Here is a 22,420-nt window from a genome sequence, read left to right as displayed (position 1 = left end):
GACCGGTCTTTCCAGGGGCATGTGTCCCACCTGCCTATTCCCGAGGCTGCCTCTGAGATGCAATGCTAACTGCACGCTCCCTTGTCAACTGGGGCTCTTACCTGATGGCAAAGCGAGCTCCCGACGCCCAATTCTCACGCTGCTGTGCTGAGCCAGGTGCAACCAGCTGGAGGCTGGCCTGATCACCTCCCGGCTTTGACCTAGGATCGCATGTTTCTATCATCTGAGCAAGTAGTGGGCTGAAGAGAAGGGCGCCATGCCAGTCTGCCCGTGGGCACTGGCTGCAGGCTCATCATGTAGTCATCCCATATCCCCAACACCTGACTCGAGGCCTAGGCTGGCTGGCCGTCTGCCTGCTCATGCCTCCACAGTGTCGATGCTGCACTGCATTTCTTTTTCTTTTTTCTTTTGGTTTGTCTTTTTCTTTCTTTAATTTGGGTTTTCTGCTTTTTGTTTTGTTGTCTTGTGACTTTTATGATTATGATTGTCGTTGGAAATAGAAGTCGTAGTAGTATTTGTATAATTTTGCTTGGCAGTGAAGAGGCATGTCCATCAGTAGGGAGAGTATGCTGACTAATACACTTGCTTGGGCAAGAGGGACCTGTTCCTCGAGCTGTAGTAGGACCTGGAAATCGCAAGGCATTGTGCCTAGAGCATCAGGTCCCAACAGCTGGGACTCACTCACGGGCCCTTTGGGCACCAAATGTCTGTAGAGACTCTGATGGAGATACATTTGCTTCTGAGCCTACTGATTCAGATACTTCAATAAAGGCCAAATAGAGCTCTTCTGGCCTCTTCGGTTCCAAAGGTTTGTCATGCCGGGGTGGGAGTGGGGATAAGCTCCCACTCTCAAATGCTCCCGCAGCGTGCGTCTCAAATAGCCTCTGACAACCGAAGCCCAACTCCTGGCCTTCTCGTGGCGGAACTGTTTCCACTAACAGGAGAAGGGGCGAAGGCGAGTGACTGGCGCCTGCAAACCAGTCGCTTCGGGCAGGTGGCGCTCGTCAGCCTTGGCAGGCAAGCCGCCTAGGGGAAGGAAACCCTGATTGGAAACCTCCGCTGCCTTGAGGCTATACCCATATATGGGAAAAGGCTTCGGGAGTTAACCCCGAGGAAAAATCCGGAGTCGGAGTCCCTTCGGCGGTTGGATGTTGGATATCACGTCCCTCCGGCAACTCCTGCGGCGGCACTGGTGCCAAACTGGATTGGCTCTGCCTCTCCTTTGGATCCATCAATGTCGCAGAGACGGAAAACCTCCTGCATGGGCAACAGCTTGTTTTCCAGTTGATCCGCCCAGGGCAGTGCCCTGGAGAGGACACTCCAGCTACTCCTCATGGGGTCGATACAACACGGGATGCGGCAGTGATCGGTTAGAAGTCACTCAGGAGCTGCGGCTCCCCTATCGGACTGCACAGCCACACTGTGGCCTGTGGCCCTTCAAGGCGCTGATCGATGGTCATAGGCGACTGATGGAGGCCTACACCCAGAGCTCTTCTGGCCAAACAGCAGAAGTATCTTCCCTATTGTCTTCTTTGGGGCGCTTTAGGTCTCGGGTGCTAGGCCATGCAATCCTATACAGATAGCCGCTAGTGATCTATACAGAGGGATTCCTTCTGAGTCATTTGGGCGTCATCCCTGGCCTTCGATAAGGGTGAAAGCTCTTGGGACTTTCAGGCATTTAGAAGGACAGAGAGAGGGAGTAGAAGAGAGAGCGGAGGAGGGAGGAAGTGAGAGACAGAGAGAGACACAGAGACAGACAGACAGACAGACAGACAGACAGACAGACAGACAGACTGCGGTACATTTTCCAATAAGGTAGGGTCGGAAGTGCAATTGGGCTGTGGAGACCTCAGCAAAGTGATGAATCGCTGGTGATCAAGAGTGCTGCGAGAGGTGAGGTGAGGTGCGTGAGAAGTTTGTAGGGTTCAGCGTGTGTCCCAGTGGCTCAGGGTTTGGGAGTTTGAGAGTGGAGAAGAGGCCCGTAGCTAGGCAGCGTGGGTAGGATGAAGATGGCAGGGCAGAGGAGGGAGGTGCTAGGCGGCTATTTGGAGGAGCCCCAGAGGGAATCAGGTGGAGCTGAGAGACAGGAGGGGAGGAGCAGCAGCTTGGACGGGTCCGCGGGCTTGGCCTGGTAGGGAATCGCCATGGTGGCCCAGGGCGTGCCCTCAGCCAGCCTGCTTCCAGCCGGGCAACGGGTGTGTGGGCGCTGCGGCCTCCGAGGCTGCGCCGGATGTTGCGAATTCCCGAGTCATGGCCAGCCGCGAGGCGAACCTGTCCTCGCCAAGGAGCCACGCCATGCCCTTGCTCCAGCACCACGCCACCGATTTCTCTGGAAACCTGAAAGTCGTCCTCGCCAACCATTCCTTCTGGCTGCCCTTTCATAGGCAGCAGAACGAAATGATCCTCACCAAGCAAGGCCGTGCCATGTTCCCCTTCCTGGCTTACCAAATCCAGGGCATGGACCCCATGGCCCACTACCACCTCCTTGTAGACTTCGTCCCCGTGGACCAACATCAGAGAGAGAGAGGGACACACACACAGAGACACAGAGAGACAGAGAGAGACAGAGAGAGAGAGAGAGAGAGAGTTCAAGACCCTATAGACAAGAAGTTGATGGTGAACGGAAAAGAATGGCGGTTGGGAGGTGTTGAAAAGGGTCGTGGTCAGCGTTGGGGGGAGGAATTTGTCAACCGTCCTGCAGGGGCGATGCTGGAGAAGAAGACTTTGGGTGTTGCGTGGTTACGGAAATCCTTGGCAAGTTAGTGGAGGATGAGCAAAATCAGGGCACTGCAGCTAAGGGAGGGAGAGCCTTTGGGAGCGCCGACAGGCGTCGCCTGTGGTGTGTGTGTGCCTGTGTACCTGTGTGCCTGTGTACGTGGGTACAAGTGAGTTTGCGTGTTTGCGTGTGTGCGTGCGTTCATGCGTATACGTGTGTGTGTGCGCGCGCGTGCGCGCACAGTCGTGGTGCCAGGAAAACTCCTTTGGGGTCTCGGGTGTGGGGATTGGCGCGGGGGAGGGGGCCTGGGTTTGGGAAAGGCGCAATCGTGGGTTTGGAAGGATGCGCCCCTGGTTATGCAGGGCAGTGTGAGGCAGCTGCGTTTCCCCGAAGTTGTGTTGTGTGTGGCGAGCTGAGGCCTGCGGTGAAGTGAAATGGGAGCTGGGCAGAAGGGCGTTTGTCAGGAAGCCCCTGGGCTTGAAGCAGGTCATGAGGGTGGGGAAAGCAAGGCAGAGGTGTTGGAGGGTTTGCCTGTGGGGCTATGGAGGGAGCCCTGGGGGCCTGCTGGGGCTAGTGGGAGGGGAGCACTTGGCTGTGTACAATGGCCCAGCACTGGGGGTTCTGGAGCGCGTCCAAAATGCCTTGCGGCAGTACAAAGGCTGGTGGATGTTTGGCTGGGCCATGAGCTGGAGGAGCTGGGCAAGGGTGGAGAGGTCGGCCAGGCTGTGGTAGGCGGCCAGGTGGCTGGTCGGCGAGGACGGCGGCGCAGCATCCAGGGCGGCCAGGACGTCGTCTTCGCAGGGGGGAGCCTGGAGCAAGGTTCCTTTGGTGGTCGAGCTCCCGCAGCCGGCGGAAGAGGAGCCCCAGGCTGGGCCTGGGCCAGCCAGCTGCGAGCCTGGTCCAGCAGGCAGAGCGCCGAGTCGGCGCTGGCCACTGGCAGCTCGTGGGTCAGGCTGTCGCCCAGGCTGACCAGAGAGCTGTGCATCAGCTCAAAGTCCAGCTCGAGGACAGAGGCCCAGAGGTTGACCAGAAGTTGCTGGGCGCGGGGGCCGTCCCCCACTCGCAGCCAGGCCTCCCAGACCCAGGCGTCGTGCAGCAGCTGAGTGGCCATGGCGGGCAACTGCTGCTGGAGCTCGGCCAGCTGACTACAGAGCTTGAGGAAGCCTGCGTCGAAGAGCGACGTCAGCGCTTCCAGCAGCTCCTCGCATAAGGCTTCCAGGATCCGCATGGCTGCTCGCGACTCGCGGCTTGGGGCAGGGCGACGCGCGAGGGCCTCAAGCTAGAGGCCCCCCCGGCAAGAGCACGAGGGCTCCTGGCCTTGGCCCTGCTCTGCCCTGAGGAGCAGAGAGCCGAGGCCCAGGGGCTGTGCCTGTGCCTGGGCCTGGGCGTACGTGGGCTAGGGAAAGGGGCTGGCTGGGAGCCCAGCAGAGTCCCCTGGGACTCAGAAGCCCCAGGCCTTGCGATGGGCGACCGTCCACCTGCAAGAGGCTCAGAGAGCCAGCGGGCCACGTGGGCAGGGCGACGAGGGGCCGGGCCAGATCGCCTGGCAGCCAGGGAGAGGCCTGCTGAGGGATGGGAACTCGAGGCGAGGCCGGGAGCAGCGAGGCTGGACGCGGGAAATGTCCAGTAGTGTGAGGGAGGGATGGAGGCTTTTTTTTTCCCCAAGTCGTGGTGGGCTCCTTGTCTTTGTTTTTGTTTGCTTGTTTGTTTTTTGGTTTTTGTTTTTTTGCAGGGCAATGGGGGTTAAGTGACTTGCCAGGGTCACACAGCTAATAAGTGTCAAGTATCTGAGGCCGGGTTTGAACTCATGTACTCCTGAATCCAAGGCTGGTGCTTTATCCACTGGGCCACCTATCGCCCCCCCCCTTTTTGGTTTTTTTTTTTTTTTTTTGGTGAGGCAATTGGGATTAAGTGACTTGCCCAGGGTCACACAGCTAGTAAGTGTTAAGTGTCTGAGGCCGAATTTGAACTCAGGTACTCCTGACTCCAGGGTCAGTGCTCTATCCACCGTGCCATCTAGCTGCCCCTGGGCTTCTTGTCTTTGACCAGAAGGTCTCCTGGCTTTCCAAGCTGCCTCCAGGAGGGAGAGGGCAGGGGACAGGCAGCTAGGTGGCGCAGGGGATCAAGCATGGGCCTGCCTTCAGGAGGACCTGAGTTCACAACTGGCCTGAGACACTTGACACTCAAGAGGCATGTTGGTGTCCCTGGTTGGCTCTAGCAACTGAGTCCACATTGGCTGCTTGAGGTTGCCTGCTGGCATTAGAAAGTGGCTCCGAGGGGCAGCTAGGTGGCGCAGTGGATAGAGCACCGGTCCTGGAGTCAGGAGTACCTGGGTTCAAATCCGACCTCAGACACTTAACACTTACTAGCTGTTTGACCCGGGGCAAGTCACTTAACCCCAATTGCCTCACTAAAAAAAAAAAAAATAAGAAAGAAAGAAAGTGGCTCCGGGAGTCCCCTGGACAGAATGAGAGAGCGAGAGCCTTCCTCCTTTCCCCAGCGATTTCTGTCCTAGTTTTGGTAGAGGCAGGTCAGCACACTTTGATCTAAGATAACTGGTTACCATCATTTGGCTCCATGAATCGAGAGGACTTGGGGGTGGTTTAGAGAACAAGTTCCAATCATCCAGGTGTGCTTCTTCCCCCAGCTATTTAGAAAGGTCAATCCGAATTCCTTTGTTTAAGCAGAAGGCTCATCCCACGTCGCTTTCCAGGGAGGTCGAGGGAGTAGCCACCACTAAGACTTCTGGGTTTCTCCTCGAAACTCCTGATTCAGGATTCTTTTCTCACGTAACCAGCTAATGTGATAGGCACTGTCCTGATTCCTTCAGTGTCACCCTAAATCTAGCTACATTTATAAGTGAGCTTAGTGACTTTGAGCGACATTCGTTTGTGTATCCTAGGTCCTCATCGCATGCAAATATGCTGTGACCTGTGCTTTGGAGAGGGGATGAGAGCCTTCTCTGTCTCTGTTTATCCTCCGGAGAGAATTGGATCAGGTCCATGAACTGGAATTCATTCCAATGATGCGGTTCGCCAATCGGACGTTCTGCAGGGATAAAGAGCTGAAATATACCCTGTCTGGTAATCCAGTCAGTGAAACGTTTTTAAGGAAGGAAAAGATGAAATTTAAACCAAAGCCTATACTTTTAGCAGATAGAGACAGCTCGATAATTAGAGAGTTGGCCAGAACAGGATAGACATAGATAGGTAGACAGATAGACAGATAGTGCTAGAGATAGAGTTATCTGTTAAAAATGATGATTGCCTTTACAGGTCAGGATACAAAGGCAAAAAGAGGTCAAGTCAATAGTTCCAGGTCAGAAAGGTCAGACATTCGTGAGACTGGACCTGTCCGGGCATCTCCCAGATCGAAGTTTTGTCCCTCACTTTGATGGAATGCTAAATAGCCGATGAGATTTGCGTCGAGTACGGATGGAGCACAGTGACCAGAGTCAGAGAATGTATGCCACGGGAAAGAAGACCACCAAAGGAGTTTGTTTCCCCGCGACACGTGGTGCAAATCTCACGTGTCTTTCAAATGATTCCCGGGAACCTAGCAAGTCAATTTCCCAGCAGCGTCCTGAACTGCCCATAGCTCCATGTTCCAGTTGCCCAGGTTTCACGGAGCCCCCATTGCAAAAATTGGTGGCGACACTGCCATCCGCCTGGGACTTTGTCCTGGGTTCCTATTTGAGCAGCGCAAAAGCTAGCTCACTTGATTTGACTTCTCCCTTGGTCGTAGACCTTCTTCACGAGGTCACCATAACAATTGGCCATCTGCCAGATCCTGGCAGTTAGAAGTAGTAGAGTTATGGACGTCGAATTATCGGGGTTAGTAGAAAGCTGTGGATCTGTGAGTGGGAATGGAATAGGCCTGGAATAGAGACACACTTCAAGCAGGCATGCAACGTAGGTGCCTACTGTAATTTGGTATATAACCATTATGGGCAACCATTAGCCCATTTCCTTGTATCTATCCATACTCCTAGCGGAAAAGACACACACACGCACACACACACACACACACACACACACACACACACACACACAGAAAGAGTATTTCGCCATCCATTGATTCATTCAGGGATACAAGCGTGCCCATATATGGGCATAATGGCTAGGCAGTTGGGTGTTGGCTGGGGCCAAGGAGGGGGTATGGATGGTCATTAGCAGGGGCTGGAGGAGGAGTTTAGAGGAAGCCAGTTAATCGGATTGGGTTTGGCCAAGTGGGCGGGGAAACAGGGTTGCCTATAAAAGGAGAGAGATGGAGGTGAAAGCAGTTCCCTCTGCCACAAAGAGCGCTCGGGAAGCAAGCTGATTCTGCAAGCCCGGTCGTCGAGGAACCCTCGAAGTTCAGGCTCCCGTCATTTGAACGTCATCCCTGGCCTTTGGTAAGAGTGAAAGCTCTTGTCACTTTCAGGCATTTGGAGGGTCAGAGAGAGGGAGCAGAAGAGAGAGCGGCGGAGGGAGGAAGCGAGAGACAGAGACTGAGAGAAACAGACAGACAGACAGACAGAGAGACAGAGAGACAGACAGAGAGACTGAGACTGAGAGAGAGAGACAGCGGTACATTTTCCAATAAGGTAGGGCCGGAAATGCAATTGGGCTGTGGAGCCCTCAGTAAAGTATAGAGTCGCTGGTGATCAAGAGTGCTGCGAGAGGTGAGGGGCGTGAGCAGTTTGTAGGGTTCGGCGTGTGTCCCAGTGTCTCAGGGCTTGGGAGTTTGCGAGTGGAGAAGAGGCCACTCCTCGGTAGCCCTATCGCTGGCGGTTCCTTCCCTGTCTGGCCTTCTGGTAGTCAAGGAGGACTCTGCCCCAGACCGCATCCCGGCAGCCTGCGAACGTCTTGCCTCCGTCCCGCTGAGCGTGGTTGTGGGCCCCTTGCCATCCGGGCCATGAAGAGGGTCGGGAAGTCCCGAGCGAAGGCTGAGCGCGAGTCCGGCGGCCTGGATGGCAAACGTGGCAGGCGTGGTCAGAAGCAAATCCCGTACCAGCGTCCTGGACAGCGGCCCGCAGGCCCGCGGGAGTCAACAGCTTGCCCGGGCCAGACAGTGCTGGCAGCCCCGAGACCTGGCTGGAGCCATGCTGGAGCAGGGAGGTCTGCATGGCAGCGCCCTCTGCCCCCGCAGAAGCCGGAAGAGGCTGGAAGCGATGGGCAGCGGCAGGTGCTTCTCGGGCTCCTTGCTTTGGCCAGGGCCCAAGAAGCGCAGCTCCGCGGGCTGCTTTGCCAGGAGCCGCTCGCTAGGGAGGCCGTGGAGCAGGTGGCCCAGCAAAGAGCAGTGCTGCTGGGCCTCTGCGAAAGAGTCATCCTGGCCGACGTGGCCTTCGCCGAGGGGCAGCACGTGAGCCAGCTCCTCTGGAAGAGTGCCTTCCATGAGGTGCTCGAGACGTTTGGGCGAGCCCTTCAGCGGCCAAGGGCCCCGCAGGCAGAGCACCTTCGCCAGGGGCTCTCGGCGGTCTTGGACCAGGGCACCGCCTTCTTTGAGAGTTTGCTGGCCAGGCTACGACAGCGATACGCCTTGGAGCTGCTGGCGGACCCGACGGACGGCCTGACGCTCGGCGGCAGGCCCTTGGAGGAACCCTTGCAGTCCGCCCTGGCCTGCGCCCAGAAGTGTCTGATTTGCCTGGGAGATCTGGCCAGGTACCGGGAGCAAAGCGGGGGCGCCCAGAACTTTGCGAAAGCGCGCAGCTGGTACCTGCGAGCTCAACGGATCGATCCCTCGGAGGGCCGCCCTTATCACCAGCTGGCGCTGTTGGCTGTGTGCACCAAGAGGACGCTGGATGCAGCGTGCTACTTCGTGAGAAGCTTAGCTGCGCCCAGGCCCGATGTTTCCAGCGAGAAAAACCTGAGGAAGCTGTTGGCGGCAAGCCAGCTGCAGGCAGAGCGGAGAGCCCAGGTGGGCAGCGGCAGGCTGGAGCCTGGGGCCCTTCGGCAAAGTTTCACCCGCACTTTTCTCCAAGCTCACGGGCAGTTGTTGACCGCCGTGGGCATGGAGACCTTTCCTGCCGTGGCCGCTGAGCTGCTCCAGAAGTTCGAGATCGTCCTCCAGGAAAATCCCCCTGCCATGGGAAAGGACCAAATGCTCTGCCTCGTGACCATCAACATGTTTGCTGCCCACAGCTTCCCCAAGAAGCAGAGTTCCTCGGAGCCGCGGCGCCCCTTGCTGCAGAGAGAAGCTACGGCCCTGGGACTGGCCATGTTCAGCCTGCTGCTGAGGCGCTGCACCCATTGGCTTCGGCAGTGCCCCAGAGCCCCCGCGTGCCCTGCAGAGCATGAGGATGAAGCCAGCCAAATCATGGTTTCCTCCTTCGGCCCGGCCCTCACAGCCCTGCTCCCCAGCGTCAGACTTTGGTCAGAATGGATGCTTCTCTCCAGAGCTACCTGGGACCGGCCTGCCGCAAGCTGGAAGCCTTACCCGCAGCTGTGCAGGGACTTGTGGGCCACGCTGAGGGATTTCTCTCAGACGCTGATGGCGGTCAATACCTCCGAGGTGCCCTTGTCCGTGAGCCCAGGGGATGACCTGACCCGCCTCGTGCTGGAGGAGGAGCAGCTCCTCCTCTCAGGCTTTGGCCCCTTGCTGACTACTGCCCCCCGGGCGGGCCCCTGCTTCGTGAAGACCAACGCAGACAAGGTCGTCGCAGGCAACTGCAGGAGGGTTGGGCTCTTGAAGGATTGGCTAGAGGCCCAGTGCAGGCCAGAGGAGCAGCAGCCCCTGCGGGAGCGCGAGGGCGACGATGGACAGCGCGAGGGCGACGATGGACAGCGCGAGGGAACGGCAGCCCCTGCAGCCTCACTCAGAAGCAGAAGCCCGAGGCCAGGGCCACAGCAGGGGAGGCTGGGGCGCGGGGAAGAGGACAAGCAATTGCCAGGAGACTTGCTGCCCGAAGGGGCTGCAGCTCTTGGCTGGGACGCCGGGCAGCTGAAGGCCAAGAGGCTGCGGCTGGCCCAAAAGATCGCCCAAGAGCAGCAGCGCCAAGAGAAAATCGGCGCTCTCCTCCAGGCCCCGGCTCAGGAGAGGCAGCTGGAAGAAGAAGAGCTCAAGGCCCCCAGGTGCCTTGTCCTGGACACCAACACTTTCATTCAACACCTAAAGAGCCTGAGCAGGCTGGTCAAGGAAAGGAAACACATCCTTCTGGTGCCCCTGATTGTCATCCAGGAGCTCAAGGGCCTGGCCAAGGGGCAGCAGGGAGAGCTGAAGGCTGGGGCCCATTCCTGGGAGCCCCAGCAGTGGGCCCGAAAGGCCCTCGACTTCCTGGAGCAGCAGTTTACACTTGCTAACCCTCACCTCAGAGCCCTGAGCAGACAAGGACAGGAGCTGGACACCATTGCCCAGGAGGAGCAGGAGGAGGACTATGTCCCCAACCAGCAGGGAAACAACGATGACCACATCCTGTCCTGCTGCCTCCACTACCAGAGAGCTCTGATCCAGAAGAGCGTGCCTTCCTGGGACAAGAAGCGAGGCCAGCTCCCTCCCCGAGGCATGGTTCTGCTCACTGACGATCGGACCCTTCGAGTGAAGGCCATGGCCTCCCATGTGCACGTGTGGGACAAGGCAACATTCCGAAAAGTAATGGAGGCATCCAAGCAGCAGCAGCAGCAGCAGCAGCAGCAGCAGCAGAAGAAGAAGAAGAAGAAGAAGAAGAAGAGACTGGAGAATCAGCAGCAGCAGGAGCAGCAGGAGCAGCAGGAGCAGCAGCAGGAGCAGCAGCAGCAGCAGAGGGGTCAGCGGAGGCCTCTTCCCCCTACCTTTGCCCCTACTCCTCACTTGCCCATGAGTCAGCATCAGGTTCAAAAGAGATTCAGGCCAGGGCCAGGTCTCTGAGACTTGCTGCTAGGCTGAGCCTCCTCAGGTCCGAAGCACCCCTCCGCCTTTGGGTTTCCTTGGCTCTGCCTCGTGGTGTGTTTCCAACAGGGTTGTGGACAGCACAGACTTTAAAGGACAAAGGGGAAATGACTCGTTCAAGCACACATTCGGCCTGGAGAAGAATGCCTGCCGTCAATCATGGTAGCCCCCTCCCACACCCCTGGCTACAGATCATGCCTTTATTTGGCTTACGCTTGTAGTTCCCTACTTGGTGGGTCCATGCCCTACCTCCTGGGAGAAATCAGGTTCCTACAGAAACAAAGTCTTCCATTCTTTGCGTTGATCTCTCTCTCTGCTTGAAGCACAGTACCTGAAACATAGGGTGGGCTTTAGAAATGTTTGTGGGAACAGAAGCAATGCATCCAAAATTAGAAGGGAGGCAGAAAGCTGGGAAACAATTTTTGAGGCCAGTGCTTCTGATAAAGGCCTCATCTCTAAAATACATAGGGAATTAAATCAAATTTATAAGAATCCAAGTCATTCCCCAATTGAGAAATGGTCAAAGGATATGAACAGGCAGTTTTCTGATGAAGAAACCAAAGCTATCTATTCCCATATGAAAAAATGCTCTAAATCTCTATTGATTAGAGAGATGCAAATTAAAACAATTCTGAGGTACCACCTGACACCTATCAGATTGGCTAAAATGACAATAAAGGAAGATAATAAATGTTGGAGAAGCTGTGGGAAAATTGGAACACTAATACATTGTTGGTGGAGCTGTGAGCCGATCCAACCATTCTGGAGAGCAATTTGGAATTATGCCCAAAGGGCGATAAAGCTGTGCATACCCTTTGACCCAGCAATCCCACTTTTAGGTCTTTTTCCCAAAGAAATCATGGAAGGGGGAAAGGGACCCACATGTACAAAAATATTTATAGCTGCTCTTTACGTGGTAGCAAGGAATTGGAAGTTGAGGGGGTGCCCATCAATTGGGGAATGGATGGACAAGTTGTGGTATATGAATACAATGGAATACTATTGTGCTGTAAGAAATGATGAGCAGGAAGAGTTCAGAGAAACCTGGAGGGTCTTACGTGAGCTGATGATGAGTGAGATGAGCAGAACCAGAAGAACATTGTACACAGTATCATCAACATTGAGTGTTGACCTACTGTGATGGACTGTATTCTTCTCACCAATGCAATGGTACAGAAGAGTTCCAGGGAACTCATGATAGAAGAGGATCTCCAAATCCAAGAAAAAAAAAGAAAGAAAGAACTGTGGAGTATAGATGCTGATTGAACCATATTATTTCTTTTGTTTTGGGTGCTGTTGTTTTTTTTTTCTATTTTGAGGTTTTGCATCACTGCTCTGATTCTTTCTCTTGTAACAGGATTAATGCAGAAATAGGATTAATGTTATTATGTGTATATATATATATATGTGTGTATATATATATCTATATGTATATGTATAGATATATATAGATATAACCTATATCAGATTACCTGCTGTCTAGGGGAGGGGGGAGGGAGGGGAGGGAGGGAGAAAAATCTGAAATTGTAAAGCATGTATAAACAAAAGTTGAGAACTATCTTTACATGTAACGGAAAAAATAAAATATCTCAAAAAAAAAAAAGAAATGTTTGTGGAGTGGATGGGAATATGGGCTATGCTTCCACAGTCTCGATGCTGCCCTGCATTTCTTTGGGGTTTTTTTTTCTCTTGTTCTTTCTTTAATTCGGGTTTTCTGATTTTTGTTTTGTTGTCTTATGACTATTATTATTGTTATTATCGTTGTTAGAAGTAGTAGTAGTAGTACTATTAGTATTATTTGTATAATTTTGCTTGGCAATGACGTGCCATTAGAGGTCAAAGCTCCTGGGTCGGCACCTGATAGTGCTTGCAGTGTTGAATTGGGGGAGAGTTGCCTGATGGATCCTTAAGGCAGGAATCCAGCATTTCAGAGACATGCCACGAGCATGAGCTCAGAGGGGATGTGATCCCTGAACTGTTCCAGGTGCTGGACTGGTCCCGATCTGGGAGAAAGGCCAACAGGACGACCTTGGCCTCACCCAGGGTAAGATCCTGCCGGCCCAGTCTCCCCAGCGAGTGACCACTCTGTCAAGGGGCACGTGTCCCACCTGCCTATTCCCGAGGCTGCTTCTGAGATGCAATGGTGACTGCCCGATCCCTTGTCAACTGGGGCTCTTACCTGAGAGCAAAGGGAGCTCCAGACGCCGGATCCTCACGCTGCTGTGCTGAGATGACTGAGATGGTGCAACCAGCTGGAGGCTGGCCTGATCACCTCCAGGCTTTGACCTATGATCGCATGTTTCTATCATCTGAGCAAGTGGTGGGCTGCAGAGAAGGGCGACATGACAGTCTGTCCAGTGACACCGGCTGCAGGCTGAACGTGTAGTCATTCCATATCCCCAACACCTGACTCGAGCCCTAGGCTGGCCGGCCGTCTGCCTGTTCATGCCTCCACAGTGTCGATGCTGCGCTGCAGTTCTGTTTCTTTTTTGGTCTTTTGCTTTCTTTAATGAGGGTTTTCTGATTTTTGTTTTGTTTTCTTATTACTTTCTTCTTCTTCTTCTTCTTCTTCTTCTTCTTCTAATTATTGGAAGTAGTGGTAGTAGTAGTAGTATTTGTCTAATTGTGCTTGGCAATGAAGAGGCATGCCCAGCAGAAGCGAGAGTATGCTGACTAATACACTTGCTTGGGCAAGAGGGACTTTTTCCTCCAGCTGTAGGAGGACCTGGAAATCACAAGGCATTGTGCCTAGAGCATCAGGTCGCAACAGCTGGGACTCACTCACGGGCCCTGTGGGCACCAAATGTCTGTAGAGACTCTGCTCGAGATACATTTGCTTCTGAGCCTACTGATTCAGATACCTCAATAAAGGCCAAATAGAGCTCTTCTGGCCTCTTCGGTTCCAAAGGTTTGTCATGCCGGGGTGGGAGTGGGGATAAGCTCCCACTCTCTCTCAAATGCTCCAGCAGCGTGTGTCTCAAATAGCCTCTGACAACCGAAGCCCAGCTCCTGGCCTTCTCGTGGCTCCTCAGGCTGCCAGGCCTGACGGTCCCCTCCAAAATGTTCGGGGCTCACTAAGGCAGGGGCCCTCTTCCCTCTCACTAAGCCCTCTGGGGAATACGATGGACTGTCTCCAGTGGCTGACCCCAATGCCCTGGCATCCTTCCTTTGTGGCCCAACGTGAGGCAATTCTTCCAGAGCCTGTCTGCACCTATGAGCCCGAGTCCCAGTCTGCTGTCTCAGCACAAGGAGGAAGCGCGGCGAAGAAGGGCTGTGGCTCTCCCACTGTTTCGGGCCCCAATGCCATGGCTTCAGTGGGGGACATTAGAGAACAACAGAAGCAGAGCCTTACAGATAGAGAATGCAGCGCCACTCCCCCCTTTGAGTAAGTTTTGCAGGCCTGTAGCTTCCTGCAAGGGCTAGAAGAGGCAGACAAGGATCGGGACCTCCCCACTGCCTGGTATGAAATCCTGGACCCCCAGCCACCCTTGCCACCTCCCTCCGACTCCACTCCCAGCCACTGCATCAGCAGCAGCAGCAGCAGCGGTCCCATGCAATCTTTTAACCTGGATACCATGAATCCAGGTCTTTGGACTTGCTCTTCTACACCTGACATGCCTTATGATCCAAGACAGGATGCTGTGGACTCATTCTGCCAGTGGACTATGCCCCCCTCAGGAAGTTCAGAGAGCAGCAATATGGAATGTGTCCAATCTCTACCCACCACTTCTAGAGGCCCTCCCTTGGGAGCTCATGATCCGGAAACTCTTCGAGAGGAAAAGGCAGAATCTCATGATTCAGCACTGGGGGAAAGACCTTCCAAGAGGAGATGTTTGTCTCCCAGCCATTCCAGCAGTCAGGACTCCTCTTTAGGCTGCCTGGAACCTCTCTGGGAATTCCTCTTCTAAAGAGGAGAAACTTTTGGGACCTCTTTGAGAGTCAGCCAGCCAGCCAGCGAGCCAAACACAAACCAAGGTACACGCACACACAGACACACACTCCTGCACACACGCATTGATGAATTTCATTGGGGACTGAGGAAAGGAGCAGAAAGTTGGACGATCAATGGATGATGGGGGGAGGGATAGCGGGAAGTTCTGAAGCCGAAGAAGGAGAAAGGGAAAGTGCCATGCCTGTGGGCAAAGTCACCGGCCCTGGCAAGAGAAATTGTTTGGGTTGTGAAGTTGATAACCTTATGGAGATTTTAGCCGTTTGTGTACCCCACAGAAGTGGGTTCTGATGATTAGTCTTGTCGCCAGGGTTACTCGAAACAGGAGCAGAATGGGAAGCGAAATCCCTTCTTGTGTATGCATGGGTCCTGCTAAACTGTCGAGTCCGTGAGAGGAAAGAGCAGGGTAGCTGACGCTATGTGGTGTGATGCGTGCCACCTGCCATTGGAGGTCAAAGCTCTGGGGACTGTCAGGGAGATAGTTTGGAGCTCTGAATTCAGTTCCAGCTGTGTGAGGCATCATGAATTCAGTAATGCAGCATTGGAGAGGAATGTGACGAGCTACTCAGAGGGTGTGTGATCCCGAACTGTTACAGGTGGAGGTCTGTACGTGGGCAAAAGCCAGGAGGCCGACCTTGGCATTGCTTAAGGTAGGATCCTGCCGGCTGACTTTCTGCCTTGTGTGGTTTCCTTGGCAAGAGGGCTGTTTCCCACCTGCTTCTTCCTGAGTATGGCTCTAAGATGCATTGCTTACTGCGTGATGGGTTGTCAACTGTGACTCTGACCTGAAGGCAAGGAGAGCCCAGGACGCTGAAGCCTGCCTTGGCCGTGCCAGTCCTGCAGGACCGGTCTCGTGCCCCTGTCATTATGACGCTGCTTTGTCCTTTGCTGGCAAACGTCTCTCATCAGAGCCAGTGGTCAGTCGAAGAGAGGAGCCCAGTGCTAGAAGGGGAGATCTTCCTGCGTTCGATCTGAATGTGCAGGCATCCCACAGCCAAAACCATTAGGGAACTGAGTACTCGGGTCCCTGGTCTGCCTACTAAGGCTTGCCTCACCTTGCAACAGCTCCTTCTCCCCCAGCGATATGGGAAGCCTTGGACCAAGGGATAAGAAAGTTCTGAAGCCAAGATGAAGATGCGAACACCCTGGGAAATCCTTAGCCCCTAGACTAAAGCTGGAATACATCTGAGCTACCCTGATAGAATGCATGTGTGTCAGAGCTGAGCCCTTCAGCCCACCCTCCTCATCCTTTCTATCCTCTAGACAAGTTCGGGCATTTGTGTTGGGCCCAGTCGTTTGCCCGTTTCCACATAGCCTTTTCTCTGCCCGTGAAGGCCCTGACATGGTGTGCCACAGAGCTCGGAATAATTCCGCATGGAGGTCCCATTTCCGGGCACCACGCTCTTCTTCCATGCAGTAGCACAACGGAAACCACACATCCTGACGCGATTCTTGGGAAGAAAAGGATTTTCATGCCACCCGTCTCCTTCCAAGAGAGGAACTGGTGGACTCTTTGGTGGCTCATCAGTGGAAAACGCAACGGTCTTTGACTTCCTGATTGAAGGAGGAAATAACGCCTACCTGCAAAGACTTCGGTGGAATGGTGCTGAGTGAAGTGAGCTGAACCAGGAGAACAGTGGACACAGTAACAGCAGCATTGTGTCAGGAGCACCTGGGATAGACTTAGCTCTTCTCAGCAATAGCCCAGATCTACGACAATTCCCAAGGACTCAGGCTGGAAAATGCTCTCCACATCCAGAAACAAAGAACCATAGCATCTGAAAGCAGATCGAAGCCTTCCATGACTTTGCGTTTGCCCTTCGGATGGAAAGTCTTGCCTTTTGTTCTGAACCTCCTTGCACAACAGGATTCATGTGGATCGTCGTGGAATGTGCTTGTTGTACAGATGGAACCTCTAACAGATTGCTTCATCTCTTGGGGAGAGGGGTTGGAAGGGAGGGAGGGGCAACCACGCGGGGTTCCACATCTGATAACAACCAATGTGGAGATGAATCTTTCCATGGAACTGGAAGAAACAGAAACACTCTGAAGATTTCTCCAAAAGAAACATCAAAATTCCGGTTTGCAGAGCAGGTCAAGTAATACAAACATGTGTAACTATGTCTGTTCTAGGAAATATTGTGGGACTCGGCTGGGCTGGCTAAAGTATTGCTACTTATAAATAAATGGCTGTTATACCAATCAGACTACCCAAAAATTATTTTATAGGCCTAGAAATAATAATAACAAAATTCATCTGGAAAAACAAAAAATCAAGAACATCCAGGGAAATAATGAAAACAAATTCATAGGAAGGTGGGTGAGTGGTACCAAACCTGGAGCTTTACTATAAATTTAGTGGCAGTCATCAAAACTATCTGGTACTGGCTAAAAAATAGAGTGGTAGATCAATGGAATAGGCTAGGCACAGGAAACTCAGTAGTAAATGACACTAGTAATGTAGTGTTTGATAAACCCAAAGACTCCAGCTTCTGGGATAGGAACTCAGTATTTGACAAAAACTACTGGGAAAACTGGAAGATAGTATGGCAGAAATTAGGCATAGACCAACATCTTACACCTTATACTAAAATAAAATCAAAATGGATACATGATTTAGACATAAGAGGTGATACCATAGGTAAATTAGGAGAGAAAGGAATAGTCTACTTATCAGATCTTTGGAAAGGAAAACAGTTTATGACCAAACAAGAGACAGAGTATATTATAAAATGCAAAATGGATGATTTTGATTACATTAAATTAACAAATTTTTGTACAAACAGAAGCAATGCATCCAAAATTAGAAGGGAGTCAGGAAGCTGGGAAACAATTTTTGTGGCCAGGACTTCTGATAAAGGCCTCATCTCTAAAATATGTAGGGAACTAAATCAAATTTCTAAGAATCCAAGTCATTCCCCAATCGAGAAATGGTCAAAGGATATGAACAGGCAGTTTTCTGATGGATACCAAAGCTATCTATTCCCATATGAAAACATGCTCTAAATCTAATGATTAGAGAGATGCAAATTAAAACAACTCTGAGGTACCATCTGACACCTATCAGATTGGCTAAAATGACAAAAAAGGAAAATAATCAATGTTGGAGAAGCTGTGGGAAAATTGGAACACTAATGCATTGTTGGTGGAGCTGTGAACTGATCCAACCATTCTGGAGAGCAATTTGGAATTATGCCCAAAGGGCGATAAAGCTGTCCATACCCTTTGACCCAGCAATACCACTTTGGGGTCTTTTCCCCAAAGAAATCATGGAAAGGGGAAAGGGACCCACATGTACAAAAATATTTATAGCTGCTCTTTATATGGTGGCAAGGAATTGGAAGTTGAGGGGATGCCCATCAATTGGGGAATGGCTGGACAAGTTGTGGTATATGAATACAATGGAATACTATTGTGCTGTAAGAAACGATGAGCAGGAGGAGTTCAGAGAAACCTGGAGGGTCTTGGGTGGGCTGATGATGAGTGAGATGAGCAGTAGCAGAAGAACATTGTACACAGTATCATCAACATTGAGTGCTGATCTACTGTGATGGACTATATTCTTCTCACCAAAGCAATGGTACAGAAGAGTTCCAGGGAACTCATGATAGAAGAGGATCTACAAATCCAAGGGGAAAAAAAAAAGAACTGTGGAGTATAGATGCTGAATGAACCAAACTATTTCTTTTCCTTTTGGTGCTGTTGTTTTTTTCTATTTTGAGGTTTTTCATCATTGCTCTGATTTTTCTCTTATAACATGACTAATGCAGAAATAGGATTAATGTTATTATGTGTGTGTATATATATAACCTATATCAGATTACCTGCTGTCTAGAGTGGGGGGAGGGAGGGGAAGGAGGGAGAAAAATCTGAAATTGTAAAGCTTGTATAAACAAAAGTTGAGAACTATCTTTACATGTAACGGGGAAAAATAAAATACTTTATTAACAAATAAATAAATGAATGAATGAACGAACAGATAGATAGATAGATAGATAGATAGATAGATATAGATAGATAGATAGATAGATAGATAGATAGATAGATAGATAGATAGATAGATAGATAGATAGATAGATAAATGGCTGTTGCGCCAGTTTGGCACTAGGCATTTTTTGCTGAATAAATCTCACATATAAATAAAGTATTGACCACTAGGCTCTTTGAATTCCCCCTGCCTTAAAAGTCTAAACCATTACATATTGGGGGTGGCGGGGTGGGAGCGCAGCAGCTGACCTAGGAAGCCTGGCTGCAGCTGGGCAGGAGGGCAGGGTGCCGGGCTGAGAGGCGGTGTCTGAGAAGGAGCTGCTGGCCGAGGCAGGGCTCAGGCGGGCAGCGCGGGCTGTGTCAGGGGGCGCAGCTGGCTCAGCCAAGCCCGCAGGCCTGCTGGTGGGAAGACGGTGGGGGCCCAAGCGCCCTGCTTTGGGAGGAACGTCCCAAGGCAAACGCCTGCCAGTGGCCGCAGGAGGCAGAGGCGCCGAGCCGGCCAAGACTGGAGGAGGGGGCTTGCCCTGGCATGGAGACGGCCAGCGGTTCTGAGAACTGCCGTCCCGTTTCCCAGCTGGGCCTTTGGCGGCTCGCACGCTGACAGCCGGCTTACTGCTCATGGAACCTGGGCCTTCGGCTGGAGTTTCCAAGCGCTCTTGGCTGTTGGCACTTGGCTGCCGGGCTCGGGCAGCGACGGCCTCTGCTGCTCCTTCTTGCCCCGGGCAGGAAACACCTGCACTGCCTCCAGCATGTGCCTGCCCAGGGAGTGGCGGGGCTTCTTCCGCGCCTCTTGGCTGGGCCCGGCGGGGTTCCTCTTGCGCTTTGCTTGCCGCAGGGCCGCTTGCTCTAGTGGCTCAGCTCGACCCTCTAAGGGCTGCTTCCCCGCACATGGCTTGCCCGTCCCTGCAGCCCCTGGCCCCTTGCCCCTTTCGAGGCCGCTGCGCTGGATGGGCTGGAGCCCCTCGCTCAAGGGAGAAAGGAGAAGGCGAAGGCGCATGTCTGCCAGTCCTGCTTCCAAGGCCTCTGCTGGCGCTTGCGAAGGCCGGGCGCGACCCCGCCCCCACGAACCACGCCCTCAGGCCTTGGCCATCTTTCGACGCAACTGATGAGGAGGCAACTAAGACCAGGCATCTCTCCGCACGGACTACCTCCTTTGGTGAAGGCAAGCTCCTCGTACCCCGTCGGGGTCCCAGGCTCTAAGGGTCTGAGTGGGACCATGCCCACAATGTCGGCTTGCTCCTGTGAGGGCCTGCATGGGAGGTCACCCATGCAGGACCTCCAGCGTCTTTGAAGACTCGGGAGATGAACTCCTTCGCAGGAATTGTTACTGCGAGGAAATAGTTGGAGGTGCGAGGGCCAGGGCCTCAGGGCTCAAGGTCGCTAGATGGCACTCCGGAGATAAGGAGTGGGGCTGGCAAGGCTGGAAGGGCAGCAAGCACTGAGGTGCGAAGCCTGAGCGAGAGGGGGAGGGGCCCAAGGATTTCTCTCCTCTGGCCCTCAGGCTGAGCTGGGGAATTCACACCTTCTCTACAGCACTGGGACCCGGCGGGAGAGCGCTGGCCCGGAACGCCTATAAAAGGCCAGCACCCGCGCTGCCGGACCGGAACTTGTGTCTTTGGGAACGGCTTTGTGGGGTTTTGTGTTGCTGGGCCTCCCCGAAGAGGTCAGGTGCTTCCCCTCTTCCTTTCGCTACTGCCTCCGCCGCTGCCGCGGAGCGGAACGGAGCGCAGCGGAACGCAGCGGAACGCAGCGGAACGCAGCGGAGCCGAGCGGAGCCGAGCGGAGCCGAGCGGAGCCGAGCGGAGCCGAGCGGAGCCGAGCGGAGCCGAGCGGAGCCGAGCGGAGCCGAGCGGAGCCGAGCGGTCCGGCTGCTGGCGTGGTCGCTCAGTTGCCTGCTGCTTTTCATCTCGGGGAAGCTGCTCCCCATGGCAGGGAACTTCTGGCAGAGCTCCCACAATTTACAATGGATTTTCGAGAAACAAGATCTGTTGAAGGAACGCCAGAAGGACTTAAAGTTTCTCTCAGAAGAAGAGTATTGGAAACTGCAGCTATTTTTTACAAATGTTATTCAAGCTTTAGGTGAGCATCTTAAGTTAAGACAGCAAGTTGTTGCCACTGCTACAGTCTATTTCAAAAGGTTCTACGCCAGATATTCCTTGACAAGTATAGATCCTGTATTAATGGCACCTACATGTGTATTTTTGGCATCCAAAGTAGAAGAATTTGGAGAAGTTTCAAAGACAAGTTTGATTTCTGCTGCTACGTCTGTATTAAAAACTAGATTTTCATATGCCTTTCCAAAGAAATTCCCTTATAGGATGAACCACATATTAGAATGTGAATTCTACCTTGTAGAACTAATGGATTGTTGCTTGATAGTCTATCATCCTTATAGGCCTTTGCTCCAGTATGTGCAGAACATGGGCCAAGAAGACAGGTTACTTCGCGTTGCATGGAGGATAGTCAACGATACCTACAGAACGGATCTTTGCCTTCTCTATCCTCCTTTCATGATAGCCTTAGCTAGCCTACATGTAGCCTGTGTAGCACAACAAAAGGATGCTGTACAGTGGTTTGCTGAGCTTTCTGTTGATCTGGAGAAGATTTTGGAAATAATCAGGGTGATTTTAAAATTGTATGAGCAGTGGAAGAATTTTGATGAAAGAAAAGAGGTGGCAACTATCCTTAGTAAGATGCCTAAACCAAAACCACTTCCACACACTGAAGGAGAACCGGGTGCAAATGGAATCCAAAATTTGAGCTACAGCCAGTCTTAAAACATTCCTAGGACGTGCAGAGTGGACCATTAGGAATAAAACCATTGGGGTTTTTGCTGTGCTAAAGAAATAAACGGTTTTCAATAATGTCTTCAGTGGAACATATATGAGAAGGAATAACTTTCCGTCAAAAAAAAAAAAAGGCGGGGGCGGGGGCGGGGGGGAGGGGGAAAGGAAGGCAGCTAAGAGGCCCAGTTGATACAGCACCGGCCATGGACTTAGGAGGACCTGAGTTCAAATCCGGCTTCAGACACTTGACACTTACTAGCTGTGTGACCCTGGCCAAGTCACTTAACCCTAATTGCCCTGCAAAAAAAGAAGAAGAGGCCAGCACCAGCTCATGTGCAGCATTTCCTGCTCAGAACAGACATTCCAACTAGAGCTCTCGGCCCCACTGACAAGCTTCGTGGAAGCACATTGAAGGAAGGATTTCTCGCTGGGAAACGCCTTTCTCTTGCACTTCTAGACAGATGCAGAGGCTCTTTTCCTAAGGCAACTTCGAGGAAAAGGCAGGCAAGAGTGCCGACCTGCCCTTTCTCCCCGGGAAGCTCTTTTGGAGGTCACCCATAGACAAACCCTGAGAGAAGGGAAAAGTGGTAACGCGGGAGAGAAGGAAGGAGAACTTCCGAGGGAAACGGACTCAGGATAAAAGTCTGAGGATAAGGGAGCCTCCACCTCTTCTGGCTCCTCACGTTGCCCAAAGGTGCCAGCCTGCCAGTTTCCAGAAAAGATCCCCGGAACAGTGCCAGTACACAGAGTGCTGACGGAGAATTCCTCACGCTTCCTTTGAAACCCCAGTTTGTGCCACGAAGACTGGAAGATTTGGACGATGCCCTTCGGTGTGCCAAGCTCCCGGCTGAAGACCAGCCTCCTTTGTCACTGCAGTTTGTCCCAGAAAGACTGGAGTATTTGGAAGATGTCCTCGAGTGTGCCTAGCTCCCAGCTGAGGACCAGATAGGGAACAGGAGGGCTTCAGCCTGGGCAGGAAGTATGGAGCCACGGCTGCATTGCCCCAGCTGCAGTCGCTTACCTGACCTTGGCGCTTCGGCATTCAACGGGGGTGGGGGAGACTCCCGGAGCCACTTTCTAATGCCAGCAGGCAACCTCAAGCAACCAATGTGAACTCAGTTGCTAGAGCCGACCAGG

At 52.9% G+C, this 22,420-nt stretch overlaps 1 protein-coding gene across 1 annotated transcript; it reads left to right on the top strand.

The window, feature by feature from the left end:
- Positions 1-20,395: 20,395 nt before the first annotated feature.
- LOC122746506 (cyclin-C-like) lies at positions 20,396-21,274 on the top strand. The gene has a single exon (XM_043992154.1). It carries the CDS (start codon positions 20,423-20,425, stop codon positions 21,272-21,274), a length of 852 nt encoding a protein of 283 aa, XP_043848089.1. The 5' UTR covers positions 20,396-20,422.
- Positions 21,275-22,420: the final 1,146 nt, after the last annotated feature.

The sequence above is a fragment of the Dromiciops gliroides genome, chromosome 3 (assembly GCF_019393635.1).
Source record: "Dromiciops gliroides isolate mDroGli1 chromosome 3, mDroGli1.pri, whole genome shotgun sequence".
Classification (NCBI taxonomy): domain Eukaryota; kingdom Metazoa; phylum Chordata; class Mammalia; order Microbiotheria; family Microbiotheriidae; genus Dromiciops; species Dromiciops gliroides.
The sequence above is the reverse complement of the archived record's forward strand: the minus strand, read 5'-3'. Positions and strand labels throughout refer to the sequence as shown.